Source organism: Canis lupus, chromosome 29, assembly GCF_011100685.1.
Source record: "Canis lupus familiaris isolate Mischka breed German Shepherd chromosome 29, alternate assembly UU_Cfam_GSD_1.0, whole genome shotgun sequence".
In the NCBI taxonomy this organism is placed as follows: domain Eukaryota; kingdom Metazoa; phylum Chordata; class Mammalia; order Carnivora; family Canidae; genus Canis; species Canis lupus.
In genome coordinates, this window is record NC_049250.1 from 18582150 (window position 1) to 18598806 (window position 16657).

At 33.7% G+C, this 16657-nt stretch overlaps 1 protein-coding gene across 1 annotated transcript in view; it reads left to right on the top strand.

Annotated features, from left to right (window-relative positions):
• Positions 1-16657, top strand: part of C29H8orf34 (chromosome 29 C8orf34 homolog) — a 387205-nt gene that overhangs the window by 286886 nt on the left and 83662 nt on the right. Inside the window, 2 exon segments of the mRNA NM_001195666.1 lie at positions 1848-1933; positions 9009-9085. Coding sequence (NP_001182595.1) covers positions 1848-1933; positions 9009-9085 — 163 coding nt within the window.

Consider the following 16657-nt stretch of genomic DNA (forward strand, 5'->3'; position numbering starts at 1 on the left):
AAGATGAGCCAGCTTCAAGGCCACCCAATTTGTTGGGTCGTTTTCATGGCCATTTGTCTTGTCGACTCACCTACATTGAGAAGTCTGTGAAATCAGAATCAGCTGTAATTTATTTACATCTCAATGACATTAGGCTTATTCCTGAGCATATTAATAAATGCTAAGTAAATATTTCTTATTGAAGCTTGCAATGGGCAAAAAGAAGTTTACAACTTAGTTTTTATTTCTTCCTGCTATCTTTCTGTCTTTGTTGGAGATTTATTTTCCACTTAGGTTTTTAATCTAATTTGAAATACCCAAGTGTATTGCAGCCTGTCAATTTTTAATAATTATTTTTACTTGCACCTTTCAATATCTCATGTTTCTACATACTTCCTCTCTGAAAATTTGATGAAATGGTAGACAAAGAATATATGAAAAGACTATTTGATATGGCAGATTAGTGAAGTATTTATTCTAATTACTAGAAAGTAAGAAAATAAATAATTGGGCAGATATGAGAAGTATGTAGCTAAATCATTTAATAGTGATGTTGTTCTTGCAAAGTAAAATTTTAAAAATTAATTCAAAGTATAAAATCAATCAAAAACAGTTTAAAATCATACATATCTGACCAAAAAAAAAGTTATGATTATCACGAAATTACACTAGAGAATTCTTGAGTTAGCTTATATAATAAATATGGTTTTGTATATAGAAGGTAATAGGTAAGTATTAGTATGTAATATGAACAAAAATGTGCATAATTTAATATTAATTTAATATTAAAGGAATAAAGATGAAAGCATAATTTATAATATTTGTAATTATACAAAAGGTAAAGTGTCATGCATATGTGCTTGAATATGCAAAAGACAAATGCAAATTAGTATGATTCTACTGTGACATATAAAAGCAAAAATGTAAAACAGTTGAAAAGTTTAACTTTTGAGCCTGGTACAGTTACAAATTTTACTTGAATTGAATTGTATTTTTTAAAATATTAAGGCTATTTGTTATGCATTTATTAATATTCTCCCATGAGGGCACTTGCCATCTGCTAAATACAAGAAAAAAATAAGGGCATTGTTATGGAAACTTCAGTCTCTGGATTATTTGATACATTGTTCTCCAATATTAGCAGAGCTTATTTTTAGGACAGAGTTCCAACAGTTATTAATAAACTCTATGCCATTTGATAGCATGATTTCACAGCATAATATACATCCAGACTGTTTGAATTAGATATTGCTAGTCTCGCTGTGGTGAGGTGGACACAGAAGTTCAGAAATATGTTATCCTAAAAGTACCCATGTGGCCTTCCCTTCCTGAAAGGAAGGCAGTGTCTGTGAGAACACTGGGCAGTCATACATATTAAGGATCTTCACTTCCGTTATTGAGGCTCACCTTGACCTGTAGGCCTTTAAACTCCACTTGGGTTGATGTGGAGAAATGTGCTTGATAAACCTCTATGTAATCATGAAAACTCTCCTGCCCCTGGATTCAGAAGCAAGGTGAACCCACTTTGGCGGACTCCTGCTTTTCTTCCACTCACTTCCCCATTGTAGTTTCAGTGAAAACGTTTGCTTGTAAACCTTCCTCCAGTCAGGCAGAGAAGAAAAGCAGACTCTGCCTGGACTTAATCTTCCCATGTGTATAGGAAAAAAGATGATAAAAGACTTGTCCTTAAAGGCTAGAAAAACAAAAACACGGTATGACAAAGGCTTTAGTAAACCTTTGTTTCTACTCTGCAGAAGGATGTCTGATTTTAAATTTGAAAGTTCATAGTCACGTCCCCAGTAGTATTTCATTCACATTTTACAATTCAACATTATTCGAGGTTGTACTGACCATTTTTAATTATTTAGGCTCCAAGGAGACCACCTGGCAGAAAGGACAGAGGAGACATCACAAGTACTTCGTTCTCCAGATGAAATAGTCCCAGATTCTTTGGGTAAGTTTTAAATCCAACAACATCTACTGTAATTTAATGGCACTGGAAGATTGAAATGTGAAAGAAACTAAACCAAACATCTTGCCCTGCACCTGATGGTTAACAGTGGGTCATACATCTACCTTTCCCTCAAGCCGTGTGTGTCAGAAGGTTAAGGGACAAGAAGAAAAGGAGGCAAGATGTGTGGATTCTGAGGAGCAGCCTCATAGTGTCTGTGCCTGATTTAGGTACTAACAGATCAACTATATGTTGGCTCCTCCCCAAATTTTGTCACTATTTTCAACTTGTCTTTGTAACTTACATTGCCCACTCCTATTTTCACATTATAGATCCCTTCAGATTTCCCCAGCGGAAATGTCAACAGCCATACTAGGTTTCCCTCCATCTTTCTCAGCCCCATATTAAATTGGCCTCAAATCATGTCAGTAAATTCCCTCTCCAAATCAGTCTCCACTTCATTTTCCCTGCCACTGCCTCCTCTGTGCTTTTGTCCACCTTTTCTGCCTACTATAACAAGCCTGTACATAGGTACTCCTTGTACTATCCTGTCTCTTTTTAGTTTATCTTTCTAAACATAAAGATGCTTCTTTTATCCCATTTTCTGTAGGACACAATTGAAACTCCTTAATTGAAGCCCAGTGAATTAAGTTCATGTCAGGGCACCTCAGAATGTTTCCTGAATAAATAAAAAAGTACATGTAGTGCCATGACAATGATATCTAAGATATGGCACCACTTCATCACTCAATGTCCTAGCTAAATACAGTCAGTACATCTAGTTGGGATCATTAAAAAAGGAACCATAGGAAAATATTTTCCTTACATTTGGATAAAGAAAGATATATTAGTGAAGGTGAAAAAGAAATCCCAAATCATAACAAAAAAATTTCACTCAGCTATAGAGTGTTAAAATTCGTGTTCATCGAAAGATGACAGAAATAAGTGAATCAATAAACCACAAAATAGCAAAATAGATTTGCAATATATATGCTACTGATTAAAGATTAACATTTAGAATACATAAACAATATACAATTTAATAAAGATCAACAAACCAAGAGAAAAATAAGCAAACGGATATGAACAGATATTTAACAGAAGAGGAAACCAAATGGCCAACGGACATATGAAAAATGCTTAACTACTTTAGTAATCAAAGAAAAGCAAATTAAGACAGTATAAGGATGCTGTTTTATAACTTTTGGTTTGGTATTAATTAGGAAATCTGGCAAAAGTAAGTGTTGGTGAACAGAGAGATGAAAGGAAACTCATACACTCTAGGTGGAGCATAAACAGTGCTGGAAACAGTTTTCCATTATTTTAAAATCTTGAATATTCAAAAGAATATTGAATATTTAATCTAAAGCCCAGAAACTCCATTTCTGGGTGAATATCTTGGAAAAACAAGTCTCATGTACCATGAAAAGTGAACAACCTTTGTCAATATGCTGGTGGACAGGAAAATGGATACATTATGGAATTGTCCCATTGTAGAAAGCTGAATGCATTTCAGATACACACATAGGATGAATGAAATCAAAGGTGTGTTGGTAAATGTTAAAAACTCCTTCTTTGAAAAAGAAAGCCCTAATTTGTAGAGATTGATGTTTTCTGTGGTGTAAATAGTACCACTTTGGCTGATTTAAAGCAACTGATCTGAAAATAGCAGTGGATCTCCCAATCTGGTATGAGCAAGTTACAACTCACACTGAAGGAGTCTTAAAAGCATTATATGATTGAACAAAAGAATTCATAGAACACCATTTTAAGCTCAAAACTAGCAAATCTAAATAATATATTCTTTAGGAAAATATACATAAGTGATAAAACTATATTTAAAGGAGGCAATAAAATGGTGGTTATCCCCAGGATAGGGGAAGCAAGGAGATGGGATAAGGAAGGTGCTCCCAGGTATATATAGGAAGGAAATGTTCTAATTCTTAAGTTAGAGGGGTGAGTTGAGAGTGTTTACCCTTATGCTTTGCAACTAAATTTACTATCATCTATCTATCATCTATCTATCTATCTATCTATCTATCTATCTATCTATCTACATTTTTTTTTACTTTACATATATATTATTTTACAATTGACCTCTGACCAACATGAGGGTTAGGGGTGCCAACCCTCTGCACAGTTGAAAATTGAAGTATGACTTTTGATTCACCAAAAACTTAACTACTAATAACCTACAGTTGACCAGAAGCCTTACCAATAATATAAACAGTTGATTAACACATATTTTATATGTTATATGTATTATATACTGTATTCTTACAATAAAGCAAGTTAGAGAAAATAAAATGTTATTAAGAAAATCATAAAGAAAAGACATTTATAGTACTGCACTGTATTTATTGAAAGAAATCCATGTATAAGAGGACCCATGAAGCTAAAAAAAACTCATATTGTTCAAAAGCCAAATATATATACTTTTTTTACATGTCAAATGTTAACAACATTAAACATTAAAAAACTAAATGTTGAGGCATCTGGGTAGCTCAGTTGGTTAAGTGTCTGCCCTCTGTTCAGGTAATGATTTCAGGGGATCAAGCCCAGCATCAACCTCCCTGTTAAGTGGGTAGTCTGCTTCTCTATCTCCCTCTGCCCCTCCTCTCCTTCATGTGCTCTCTCTCTCTTTCAAATAAATAAAATCTTAAAACAAAGAAATGTTGTGGGAATGTAAACCAATGCCAGTGTAGCATGACACAAGAAATGATAATAGTTTCTTTATACTCAAATCTCTTGCAGTACTGATGAGATGACAGCACTCTCATGGTAGACCTTTAACATTGACAATGAAAGTTAAACAATATGGCACTAGCAACATGGAGGACCCAGGTCAACCATTCCTTGACACCCTAGGTTTGGAGTCAGCCTAGCTTCTCTTCATTGATAGCCTTGCATGTGTACCTTTACTTAAGCCCTTCTTCCATGATTCATAATAAATCCTTTCTCCTCCATGATTCATGATAAATTCTTTCTCCTCCCCTCTGCCTATCTATAGCCTATGTTCTAAGGTCATCTCAAGTCTCCTCCTGTCCAGCCCACATCCATGTCTTCTTTTTCCTTTTCTTCCAATAGTGTTTCAATTACTTCTTGTGTGTTGATCTCGCTCAACTGAATTATATACTTTTTGAGGTTTTCTTGTGTACTGCATCATGCCTGGTATAAAACTAGACAAAAACCAGATATTATTTAATTACTGGACCATTATTGGTTTTTAATTTTATCAAAAGCACTGGAATCCATTAATCTACCAAGAAGATATATATATATATATCTTTGAGCAATCATATTTGCATAATAATTGGGTATTGAGGGGTTTAAATTTTTTGGAAAATTTCACAATGCATCATCACTACTATGTGGTTGATTATACCTAATTGCATCCACTGGAGGAAAAATATTCATTAAGCTCCTTTCTTGAACTGCTTGTATCCTGAATTCTTCACATTCAAATTTTAGTAAACTTAATCAGCAAATTACAAAATATAAGTTTCTGATTCAGTACACTCTTTTCCACTTAAGATAGAGCACTAGATTCAGTAATTAAATATTTTTGGCATTATCCAAATGTGCTGATGTGCTTTTTATGTCAACTATACATCCACATTGAGCTTGGCTCAATAAACATACATATTCCTATGAATAGGTGTAACTTTCTACATAAAAAACCTGTTGTGACATAAATAGCAGAAGTAAAATTAATGAGAGGAAGAAGTTGGATATAGCTAAACATTGAGATAAATTCTACAGATTCCTAGATTCCTACCTGCGTGCCTAATCAACCACATTGGCTAAGTTTCTCATCCCAGTGCTGCCAGATACTGTTAGACTTTGATGAAATTATCGTGTCTATGTTTCGGTTTCTTCTTCTCTAAAATGAAAAGACAAGATAAATTCTAATATTTGAGAAATTGAGATACTCATTATTTCCTCCATGTGATTGAAAAAAGCTCAAAGAGTTCATTGCTTGTATTTTGAAAATCATTTATACTATATAAGTACAATAAGTAAGTATACTTTTATAAAGAAATTGCTCTGGAATACAGCAAAATAAGCTTACACATATGCATACACCAATTCTTGTTAATAAGCAATGCACTTAGAACACTTAAAAATGGAATGTTTAAGCATTAAATACTAAGATTTTATTTTCATGATGTCTTTTGTCCCTACTGGTATAATTAGATTGATATTCTGGCACTAGATTTGGACTATTTAGAAAGGTTCAACTTAACAACTTCCAATATGGATATGTGAATTCGCAAATATTCTGACAGTACTTCACCATTGTCCTTCTACACTAAGTTGAATGGATCTCACTATATATTGTAGATCTCTCTGGATATGGCACCAGTAACCAGGAAAAATTCAACCCAAACAAGAACAGAACAGAATGTAAAACCATTAAAACTTACCACTGCCTTCCCTTTATAAACATTCATTTTTCTTAAAAAATTCATACTGTAAAGGTGTTCAAGTATATTCCAAGAGAAAGAGTCATAGAAAATTATCTTGCTCAACTTGTTTTGAACCAAGTTGAACCATGCATGCACCAAGTTGAATGCATGACATATAGTATTTATCGAATTAAATGAATATACAAATGACCAAAAAAATGGATGAGTGAAGTGATGAGTATATACCTGCATTAAAAATCAAACAAAATGGGGATCCCTGGGTGGCTCAGACGTTTAGCGCCGCCATCTGCCTGGGGTGTGATCCTGGAGACTAGGGATCGTGTCCCACATCGGGCTCCCTGCGTGGAGCCTGCTTCTCCCTCTGCCTGTATCTCTGCCTCTCTCTCTCTCTCTGTGTCTCTCATGAATAAATAAAATCTTAAAAAAAAAAATCAAACAAAATGACAGGGGGGCCTGGTGGCTCAGTCATTTAAGCATCTGACTTTGGCTCAGGTCGTGATCTCTGGGTCCTGGGATTCAGCCCTCATCACCGAAGATCTGCTCAGGGCTCAGTGGGTAGTCTGCTTCTTTCTCTCCCTCTTCTTCTGCCCCTCCCCCTGTTCATGCTCGCTCTCTCTCTCTTTCTCTCAAATAAATAAATAAAATCTATAAAAAATAAAAATCAAACAGAATGACAGTACTCATTAAAATAATTAATTGGGGTGCCTGGGTGGCTCAGTTCGTTAAGCAAACATCTAACCAGCTCTGGTCCTTGGGATCGAACCCCAAGTCAGGAAAGTCTGCTTGTCTTCTGCCTCTGCCCCTCCTGCTGCTTGTACTCTCTCTGTCTCTCTCAAATAAATAAATAAAATCTTTAAAAATAAATAAGATCATTAAGTCACTGAGAAGTTGAGAACTAACTCATAGTGCATCATTTCTAACCTAAAAAAATCAACAATCCACGAGAGTTGGTTTTCTTCTTCTGTATATGTAATTTGCTTTTGTAGTATAGAATATAACATATTAATATTATCTATTAAGTCAATATTCTACTTAAATAATAATTTTAATACATAAGTGAAACAAAAAATAGTGAAGTGAATACTAAAATTACACTAATATTTGCTTACAGTTATATAAATATAATTAAGCCTTGCAGGACTTAAATTATGCTAGTTTATACATTCTAATTAAAGAATCAATCTACTGTCATCCTTACAACTGGGTATTAGTAGATAGGGGTTCAAATATTCTTCATAAATGGATTAATATTTTTGAATTTGCTATAAATTCATGTATCCCGATTTATTATTTTATCAACAAAAATTTGCTTCTTTTTGATGTAATTGTTCTGTTTGGAAGGATGCTAGGTAACTTTTAAAATATACCTACAGCTTGAGAAAGTATGTCATTCTCCCAAAGTAGAATTCTGTATTCTAGATAAAATATGTGCCCTGGGATTTAGTAATTTTTCTTCTTGAATGTAAAACTCTGAATTATTAGAGGCAGAGCTCCATGGTTCAAAAGCTATGATTATGGATTTGCACTAAGCTTTCCACTGTCTCTCTGGTATTAGGTGACCATTAAGCATTTGAAGGATTTAATGCTTTGATTTTCTTCCCAGAGTGCACATTTTACACAGTGGAAAAAAAATCTGCCTCCATATGTGTGTGAATCTGAAGGAAAGTCTTCTTGAGGGACTCATATGGCTTCTTTCAAACAAATATAAGAAAATCAATTTTAAAAGTTTCCAGTCATTTAAAATACTTTCCTCTTAACTGATTTTTGAAATTTGAATAGAAGGTTATTAAAACACAGACTTTTTCTAATGCTCCATATATCTGTCCATATTGCTGAATTATTTATAACCCTTAGAAATCCTTGTTGTTATAATTAACTCAGCAGATATATGGAAAAGGTTGCCATCATTTTATTCATATATTAGAAAGCCAAGACTCACCCACCTCTCAAATCTAGTCAAGCCAATTAATTACAACTTCTCACTTGATACTTAAAATGGAAAACCCACCACCATTTCATGGTATGCGCCCTTTTCCAAATTTTTTATAATTTGTCATCCCATTTAATAGATTTAATAGAGAGAAAACAAATTGGTGCTTAAATTGTGTAGCCAAAAAGAAGGAAGGAAGAAGGAAGGAAGGAAGGAAGGAAGGAAGGAAGGAAGGAAGGAAGGAAGGAAGGAAGGAAGAGGGAAAGTGGAAAGGAGGGAGGGAGGGAGGGAGAGAGGGAAGGAAGGAAGGAAGGCAAGCAAGAAAGAAAGAAAGGAAAGAAGGAAAGGAGAAAAGAAGGAAAGAAAAAGAGAAAAAAAGACAGTAAATAGTATATAAAATCATAAGCCAGAAAATGGACATTAAATAAAATTTCCAAAGTTAGCTAAATCATATGCCAAAAACAAGCTTGCTCTGACTAATATAACTACAGTGGTCACACATTTTTTATTTCATCATGCCCTTCTCAGTTAGAAATAGTTAACATTTTCGTATTTTGTCTTTAAATTAAACAAACATTCTACTGTTTAACTCACAAACACTATGATTTTTCAAAAACCAGTTCAGTCACTTTCCTAAACTTCTCATAATAGGTTTACGTATCACAGAGTTAGTAAGCAATATGTGACAACAACATATTCATTCTTTTTGTAAAAATAGATTCTTTACCCGGGACTGAAGAAGCACTAATGGAAGAAGGTGAAGAATTTGAGAAAGCCTCCAGATTAACAGGACCTGTAAGTACATTCGTTTACTTACTTTTTTCTTAGTTCCTAAAACCAGTGTATATTACCGATAGGAAAATTTAAAAGGAGTAGGAAAATAATATTCTTTAAATAAAAAATCTTTTCCAATGTGCATCCAACATATCCCATAAGGTCATGCTGAGTGCTTGTATCAGTAGGTAGCCAGCTTGATTACAGGTAAACAGCAAGGCTGCACTAAGCACTTTCAGCAATTGGGGAAGAAAATTTGAATGAGTTGGAAAAAGCTAAGTTCTGCTATTATTACCTGCTGACTTATGCACATGAATATTCTAAAAGATTATGAGCTGCCATCCTCAACTTCATTAACTATACACATCTTGATAAAAATGAAATGATTTGAATATCCTGAAAGTCTACGTATAACTTAAGCTTGGTTGTGAAGTCCTTGTGAAATTTTTGTTAAACTAGACCTTTTCAATAGAGTATATTGAGAAAAAAAACCATTAAGTCTAAGATTTTCAATGAAATTTAATGTTAAAAGAATAAACACAGAAAAAATATAATCTACATAAATTCTAAGTGTAAAATTTATAAAAGATTTTGAGTTGCTATAAAAATGACTATACCATCTTGCATCATCCTAAATTTAATATTTAAACTGGGTTTATATACTACGATATTCTCTGTATTAACATGCTAGGGCTGCTGTAACAAAGCACACAGCCTGGGTGGCTAAACAACAGAAATTTATTTCTCACGGTTCTGGAGGCATGAGTCTGAGATCTAGGTGTTAGGATTTGTTTCTTCTGAGGCATCTCTCCCTCCTAAGTGATCTTCAGGTCTTAAAAGCTCTTAGCATCTCTCATCTGAGACTTTTTTCAGCCCAAACACAATCTGTTCTTTCAACAAATTCTTACATTGTGTAGTTTTCAAAGATTTCAGTACCTCTGATACTTTCTCTGAGCATATTCTTGTTTGCCAAGTCCCCTGTAAAGTGTGGGTTCTGCCGCAACCAAACCCAGGGTTCCGGATAACACTCCCACATCAGAGAGTATCATGGGGTATGCACTTGATCAAATATTATCTTTGGATTATAATCTGGGAATAAAAGATTCCCAGGAATATAAATATAAAAGGAAATTTCTGACATTTATAAAATTCAGTATGTTTTGATAATCTCATGATGATAAAAGCATGTTATCATTCAGGTTGTGAAATGTTTCATTCATTACTTTTTGCAAACATTTTTTTTAATTCCTCTGTGAATTTTACCAAAGTCTGTGTATCTCCCTTGTATGTAAAAGGATACTGCTAGATTCTTTTGCTAATCACTTTCTAAAATCAAGATGAATCCTGCCCACACTATATGGCTTGCTCAATAATATCTAATAACCCAAAGGGGGAAAGAAAACTCAGTGATTTCAAACTGTGAGAGATTTTTGCTTTCTTTTCTCAGTGCTCATATAGTGCTTTCCTAATGCAAAAATTTGTTCTAAGCCAATTTTACTTGTTTTCACTTATCATTCATTAGATTTTGGATTCTTAAAAATTCTGCGATTCTATTTAATGTCAAAATAACTATTTAATTCTTTTTTGGAAGCCTACAGAATATAAACAATACATGGAGAAATAAATGAATATCAGGACCCTGAACATACTTTCTACACAATGGCTGCTTTTAATATGAAGAAAACATGGATTAAAAAAAGATGGTATTTTAGATGCAAATTCCCTAAATAATGTTTTTAGGATTGTATTTTTGGTAAATCAAAGAGAAAATTGTGGCTTTATCTAAATATTAATGGAGAATTGGAAGAAAACAGAACTTTTTTCTTTATTACCGTAAGAAATGCAAAATACTTCAAAGCAAATTTTGAGTCACATCCTGTAAAAATATACAACATGCCACAAATGTTGAAATCCATCTAGAGTAGTTTCAACACATGCTGTCTTATTTGCTAACTTTCCATGTTGGGTATTGGATATTAATAAGTAGGTAACAGACTCTTGAAAACTGTTTTCCCCAGTGGCTTAACTCGTGTTTAAAATATTTTGTGAATATTTTGTGAATATTTGAATGAGGTAAAGGCAACATTTAGATTTACATTTTTATCCTCCCTCAAATAAACAAGTCATTTTTTTGAAATTTCCCTTTCCTCCTTTCCTGCATTCTGGAATGTTTCTTAGCATAGGTACATGTTATGAAGATTAAAGCTAGATTTGTCAGAGGCATCTATTTATTAGAAATGAACCAAAAAAAGAAAATATTAGGAAGAAAATTCAAAGCAGCAGATATTGATTAATGACCTTTAGTTCATAAATATAGTACACAAAATTTTTTAGATCAGTGATTCATAAAGATTTAATATTAAGGGATGCCTAGGTGGCTCAGTGGTTGAGTGTCTCAACCACTCAGTCTCTGCTTTTGGCTCAGGTCGAGATCCTAGGGTCCTGGGATCGAGTTCTGCATCAGGCTCCCTGGAGAAAGCCTGGATCTCTCTCTGCTTATGTCTCTGCCTCTCTCTGTGTCTCTCATGAATGAATAAATAAAATCTTTAAAAACTTTAATATTATTTTTTTAATTTCACAATTTTTTTTTAATTTTTATTTATTTGTGATAGTCACAGAGAGAGAGAGAGAATGAGGCAGAGACACAGGCAGAGGGAGAAGCAGGCTCCATGCACCGGGAGCCCGACGTGGGACTCGATCCCGGGTCTCCAGGATTGCGTGCTGGGCCAAAGGCAGGCGCCAAACCGCTGCGCCACCCAGGGATCCCAATTTCACAATTTCTATAGCATTTTTAATCTTCATAATTCTATTTTGTTTTAAAAGTATATGTGTACATATATTTGCATAATGGGAAGATGAAAAGATAAGAAGCACATTTAATGTTCAATATCTTACTGACCTTTTTTTTCTTTGTAAATCTTTTATTTATTTTATTCATTAGTCAGTACCACCAGCCCATCATTAGCAGATTCTCATAGCATTTTACGTAACTAGTCATCATTTCTTAAAGTGGCAGAAAAATTTTAAAAAGGATTCCTGTTAGGAAAGTTTTCCTGTTAGGAAAGTTCTTTTAGTTACTAAAAGTGTATTTTTAACACGTTTTTCTTCTACAGAGTTTATCTCTTAGAGGAGTTATGTTAAACAAACTAGAATGATAGTAGTAATAATAATATCACATCTTTCTATAGCACTTATTTTTTGTTAAGTGTTTTTACATACTTATTATCAATTGTCTGAGTTTTGGAAGTCCTTATGTACATAGGCTTGACAACCCTTCGGTGAAATCAGTAGTACTCTACATTTTAGGTGAGCATACTGATCTTCCCAAAAAATCTCGTGATTTGTCCCATGTCACGTAAACAAGGCAGAACTAAAACACCTGTGTCCCAGTGCCCCAAACTCTCACAGAACTTGTCAGGTCCCTATAATCACTAAGGTAGTAAGTAGAGCCACTATTAAATATAGTTACTTTATGTAATGTAGAAAAGATAAAAAGTAGGTCATTATCAGTAACCAATATCAAAGGTAGAATTATTCACTAGATTAAGTAGATAGTGAAAAAGTAGGAGTTTGAGGTACCAGATCATGACTGGTAATTTAAAAAAAAATTATTTTACTTAAATTCAATTAATTAACATATAGTATATGATTAATTTCAGAGGTAGAGGTTAGTGATTCATCAATTGCATATAACACTCAGTGCTCATTACATCATGTGCCCTCCTTAATGCCTGTTACCCAGTTACCCCATCCCCCCCGCCACTTCTCCTTCTGCAACCCTTTGTTTCCCCAGTTAGGAGTCTCTCATGGTTTGTCTTCCTCTCTAATTTTTGGCACTCAGTTTCCCCCCTTCCCTTATGGTCCCTTTCACCATTTCTTATATCCCACATGTGAGTGAAACCATATGATAATTGTCTTTCTCTCACTGACTTATTTCACTCAGCATAATTCCTTCCAGTTCCATCCATGTCAATGTAAATGGTAGATATTCATCCTTCCTGATGGCTGAGTAATATTCCATTGTATATGTATATACATATATATATTGTGGTTTGTCTTGTCATTTGCCTCACGTCACATAGACAAGCAGAACTAAAACTCCTGTGTCCCAGTGCCCCAAACTCTCACAGAACTTGTCGGGGTCCCTACAATCACTAAGGCATTAGAGACACTATTAAATATAGTTACTTTATGTAATGTAGAAAAGATAAAAAGGAAAAAAAAGATAAAAAGTAGGTCATTATCAGTAACCAATATCAAAGGTAGAATTATTCATTTGATTAAGTAGATAGTGAAAAAGTAGGAGTTTGAGGTACCAGATGATGACAGGTAATTTAAAAAAACTTATTTTACTTAAATTCAATTAATTAACTTATAGTATGTGATTAATTTCAGAGGTAGAGGTCAGTAATTCACATATATACCATATATACCACATATATATAGTGAAAATACAAATCAAAGCCACAATGAGATACCACTTTACACCCATATATATGGTATATATATATATGGCAAGTGATGTGGAGCATTTTTTCATGTGCTTCTTGGCCATGTGTATGTCTTCTTTGGAGAAATGTCTGTTCATGTCTTCTGCCCTTTCTTTTCTTTTTTTTTAATTTCTTTTTTTTTAAAGATTTTATTTATTCATAAGAGACACACAAAGAGAGAGAGAGAGAGAGAGAGAGAGAGAGAGAGGCAGAGGCATAGGCAGAGGGAGAAGCGGGCTCATGCAGGGAGCCTGATGTGGGACTCGATCCCAGGACTCTAGGATCACAACCTGAGCTGAAGGCAGGCGCTAAACCACTGAGCCACCCAAGCGTCCCACTTATGCCCATTTCTTGACTGGATTGTTTGTTACTTGGGTGTTGAGTTTGATAAGTTCTTTATAGATCTTGGACACTAGCCCTTTATCTGATATGTCATTTGCAAATATCTTCTCCCATTCTGTAGGTTGTCTTTGAGTTTTTTTGACTGCTTATTATACAGAAGCTTTTTGTCTTGATGAAGTCCCAAGGGAACTTGCCTTCATAAATGTGTCTTGCAAGAAGTTGCTGTGGCCAGTTCAAAAAGGCTGTTGCCTGTGTTCTCCTCTAGGATTTTGATGGATTCTTGTCTTATATTTAGATCTTTCATCCATTTTGAGTTTATTTTAGTGTATGGTGTAAGAGAATGGTCGAGTTTCATTCTTCCACATGTGGCTGTCCAATTTTCCCAACACCATTTGTTGAAGAGACTTTTTCCATTGGTTATTCTTTCCTGCTTTGTATGACAGGTAATTTTTTGTGAGAAGAAAGGATCAGTAAGTTTGAAACATAAACGACTAGTCTTGCTTGTTCTTAATTACTGAAGGAGTCTGAGAAACCAATGCAGCATATCAAGAAGGAGGATCTTAAAATTAGGGGAAAGAAAAGGGAAAAAGAAAATAACACATTTTGGAAAAAATATCCATGACAAATGATTCAAAAGTGAAACTCAGGGGATTCTAAAATTTTCAGGATTATAGATAAACTTTGATTACTTTTAAGCTTGAATAATATTATGCTTTGTTGATTAGTAAATAAAAAGTTTTGTTTAATGATGTAGGGACAAGTGACTGGCCTCTCTCTCTGTTTCTCTCTCTCCCTCTCTCTTTCTCTTCACTGATCCTTTTGATTTCCACTCACAAGTAGTAAGGTGTAGACTTGATGGTCTGAAGTTGAAATTTACCACACATACCACATTTTCCCATTACCCCATGAATATGAAGTTAAAAAAGAGTAAATTTTGGTTAGATATAAATATGATTCTCTTTTGATAACAACTATAATTGGAAGATACATAAGATACATAAGAATAAGATACATAAGATACATAAGAATACGTGCATTCTTCCGGTAACACATGGAACTGATGTACAAATTCAGAAAAGAGTTTGGGTAAGAAGGACATTATTCCTAAATGAATTTCTTTTTACTGGAAAAAATTTAGGTGAATTAGTTTTTGTTAACTTAAAAAAAAATTGATTCAGCCAATGAAGTTTGTAGGTCAGCAAAGAGTTCCACCTGTATTTCTATTCCTGGTCTGATTGTTAATAATTACTGTGGAATCTTCTTTTAACCAATTCTTGGTGCCCTTGGGAATTATGTTAAACGAATTCCAGTACACATTGAGAGCACTGATTGCTGAGATTTAAGGGAAATTTTGCAATCTGCTGAAACCCTATGACTTTTCACAATAGGTAGGTTGCACGAATGTCCTTTATTTCTCCACTCTAGAAACCTACACACTATTTTCAAGCCAAATAGTGGATGTCTCCTTGGATATTCATTCCTTTTATCCCATTTCTTCCTTCCCAGATCTTTATTTCTTCTCTCATAAGCATGCCAAAAAAAGACATAAAAGGTATAAAATTATAAATTATCACTTAGACTTAACAAAAAGCACAAAAGGATTTGTACCCATAGCTTTCCAGTAAAAACTACAGGTAAGAATATTTAGTGGACCTTTAGACTATTTCATTATGAATGTTGATATCCCTACTTCCTATCTTGTTTCTTACTAATATTATTCCATCCTACACACAACTCTCCCCACAGGAAAATTTTGTCTTTTCATCCTCCTCTCAATTCAACATCTTATATGTTTCCATAAAACAGCTTCCAAATTCTTTTTCATACTAAAGGATAATTTCATTAAATAAATATTGTTATACATATTTTGGAAGGTCTATAATTCTATGTAAATTGATTTAAAAAGCTGGTCAGCAGAAGCAATGTTGAATGAATTGGCTAATGAACATATGGTAATTTTTTCTTGCATTATGTCTCTAGGGTGAAAAATTAGACACCAACTAGCATATGGAATTAAGACTATACAAATTTCAACTTGTATTCTTGCAAAGTAAAAAAGAAAAGAAATTAATGTTCTTAATCATCTCACCAAATAAAAGTAATAAATCAGAGTGGATTTCATCTCTTGAAAGATAATGTTGACAAATTGTTGGCAGCTAATTGTAGCAATGAATTGTCTGCTAAGGAACAGCAAGGTAGTACATATTTCACTCAACCCTAAAGGCTTTTACCATTTCTTTTTCCTTCTAACTGTGGAATTTTGCTTGGCTTTATCACTCACAGATCTAGAACACCAATAAAATTGCTTAAAATTAAGTACTATATAGTAGGAAATATATCTGACCAACTTTTGGAATCTAGTGAGATTTTTCCTTTTGACATTTTAGGTCTGTTGATTTCTAACATACTGAGGACGGAAATATTTGCCCAAACCTATGCAAATATTATTTTCTAAAACATCTATGCATTTTTAAAATGTAACTTCATTTTACATGTCATTTTAAATGTCACATCTGCATCAGAAAAAAAGGCCTAAGATGGTAAAGTATGACATAATGAATGTTAAAACATTTATTGTAACTTTTGTCATTAGTCAATCTCTTTACATAATTTCACTGTTTTTCCATTAGTAAAATTATGAAATTATTTCTTAGAATCAGTTAAGTTCTGCATTTTAGTTTTAAGATAATTGGAAGGAAGAGTGATGTAGTACGCATTGATGTAGAACAAGTATGGTTGACTTCTAAGCAAATAATACCCA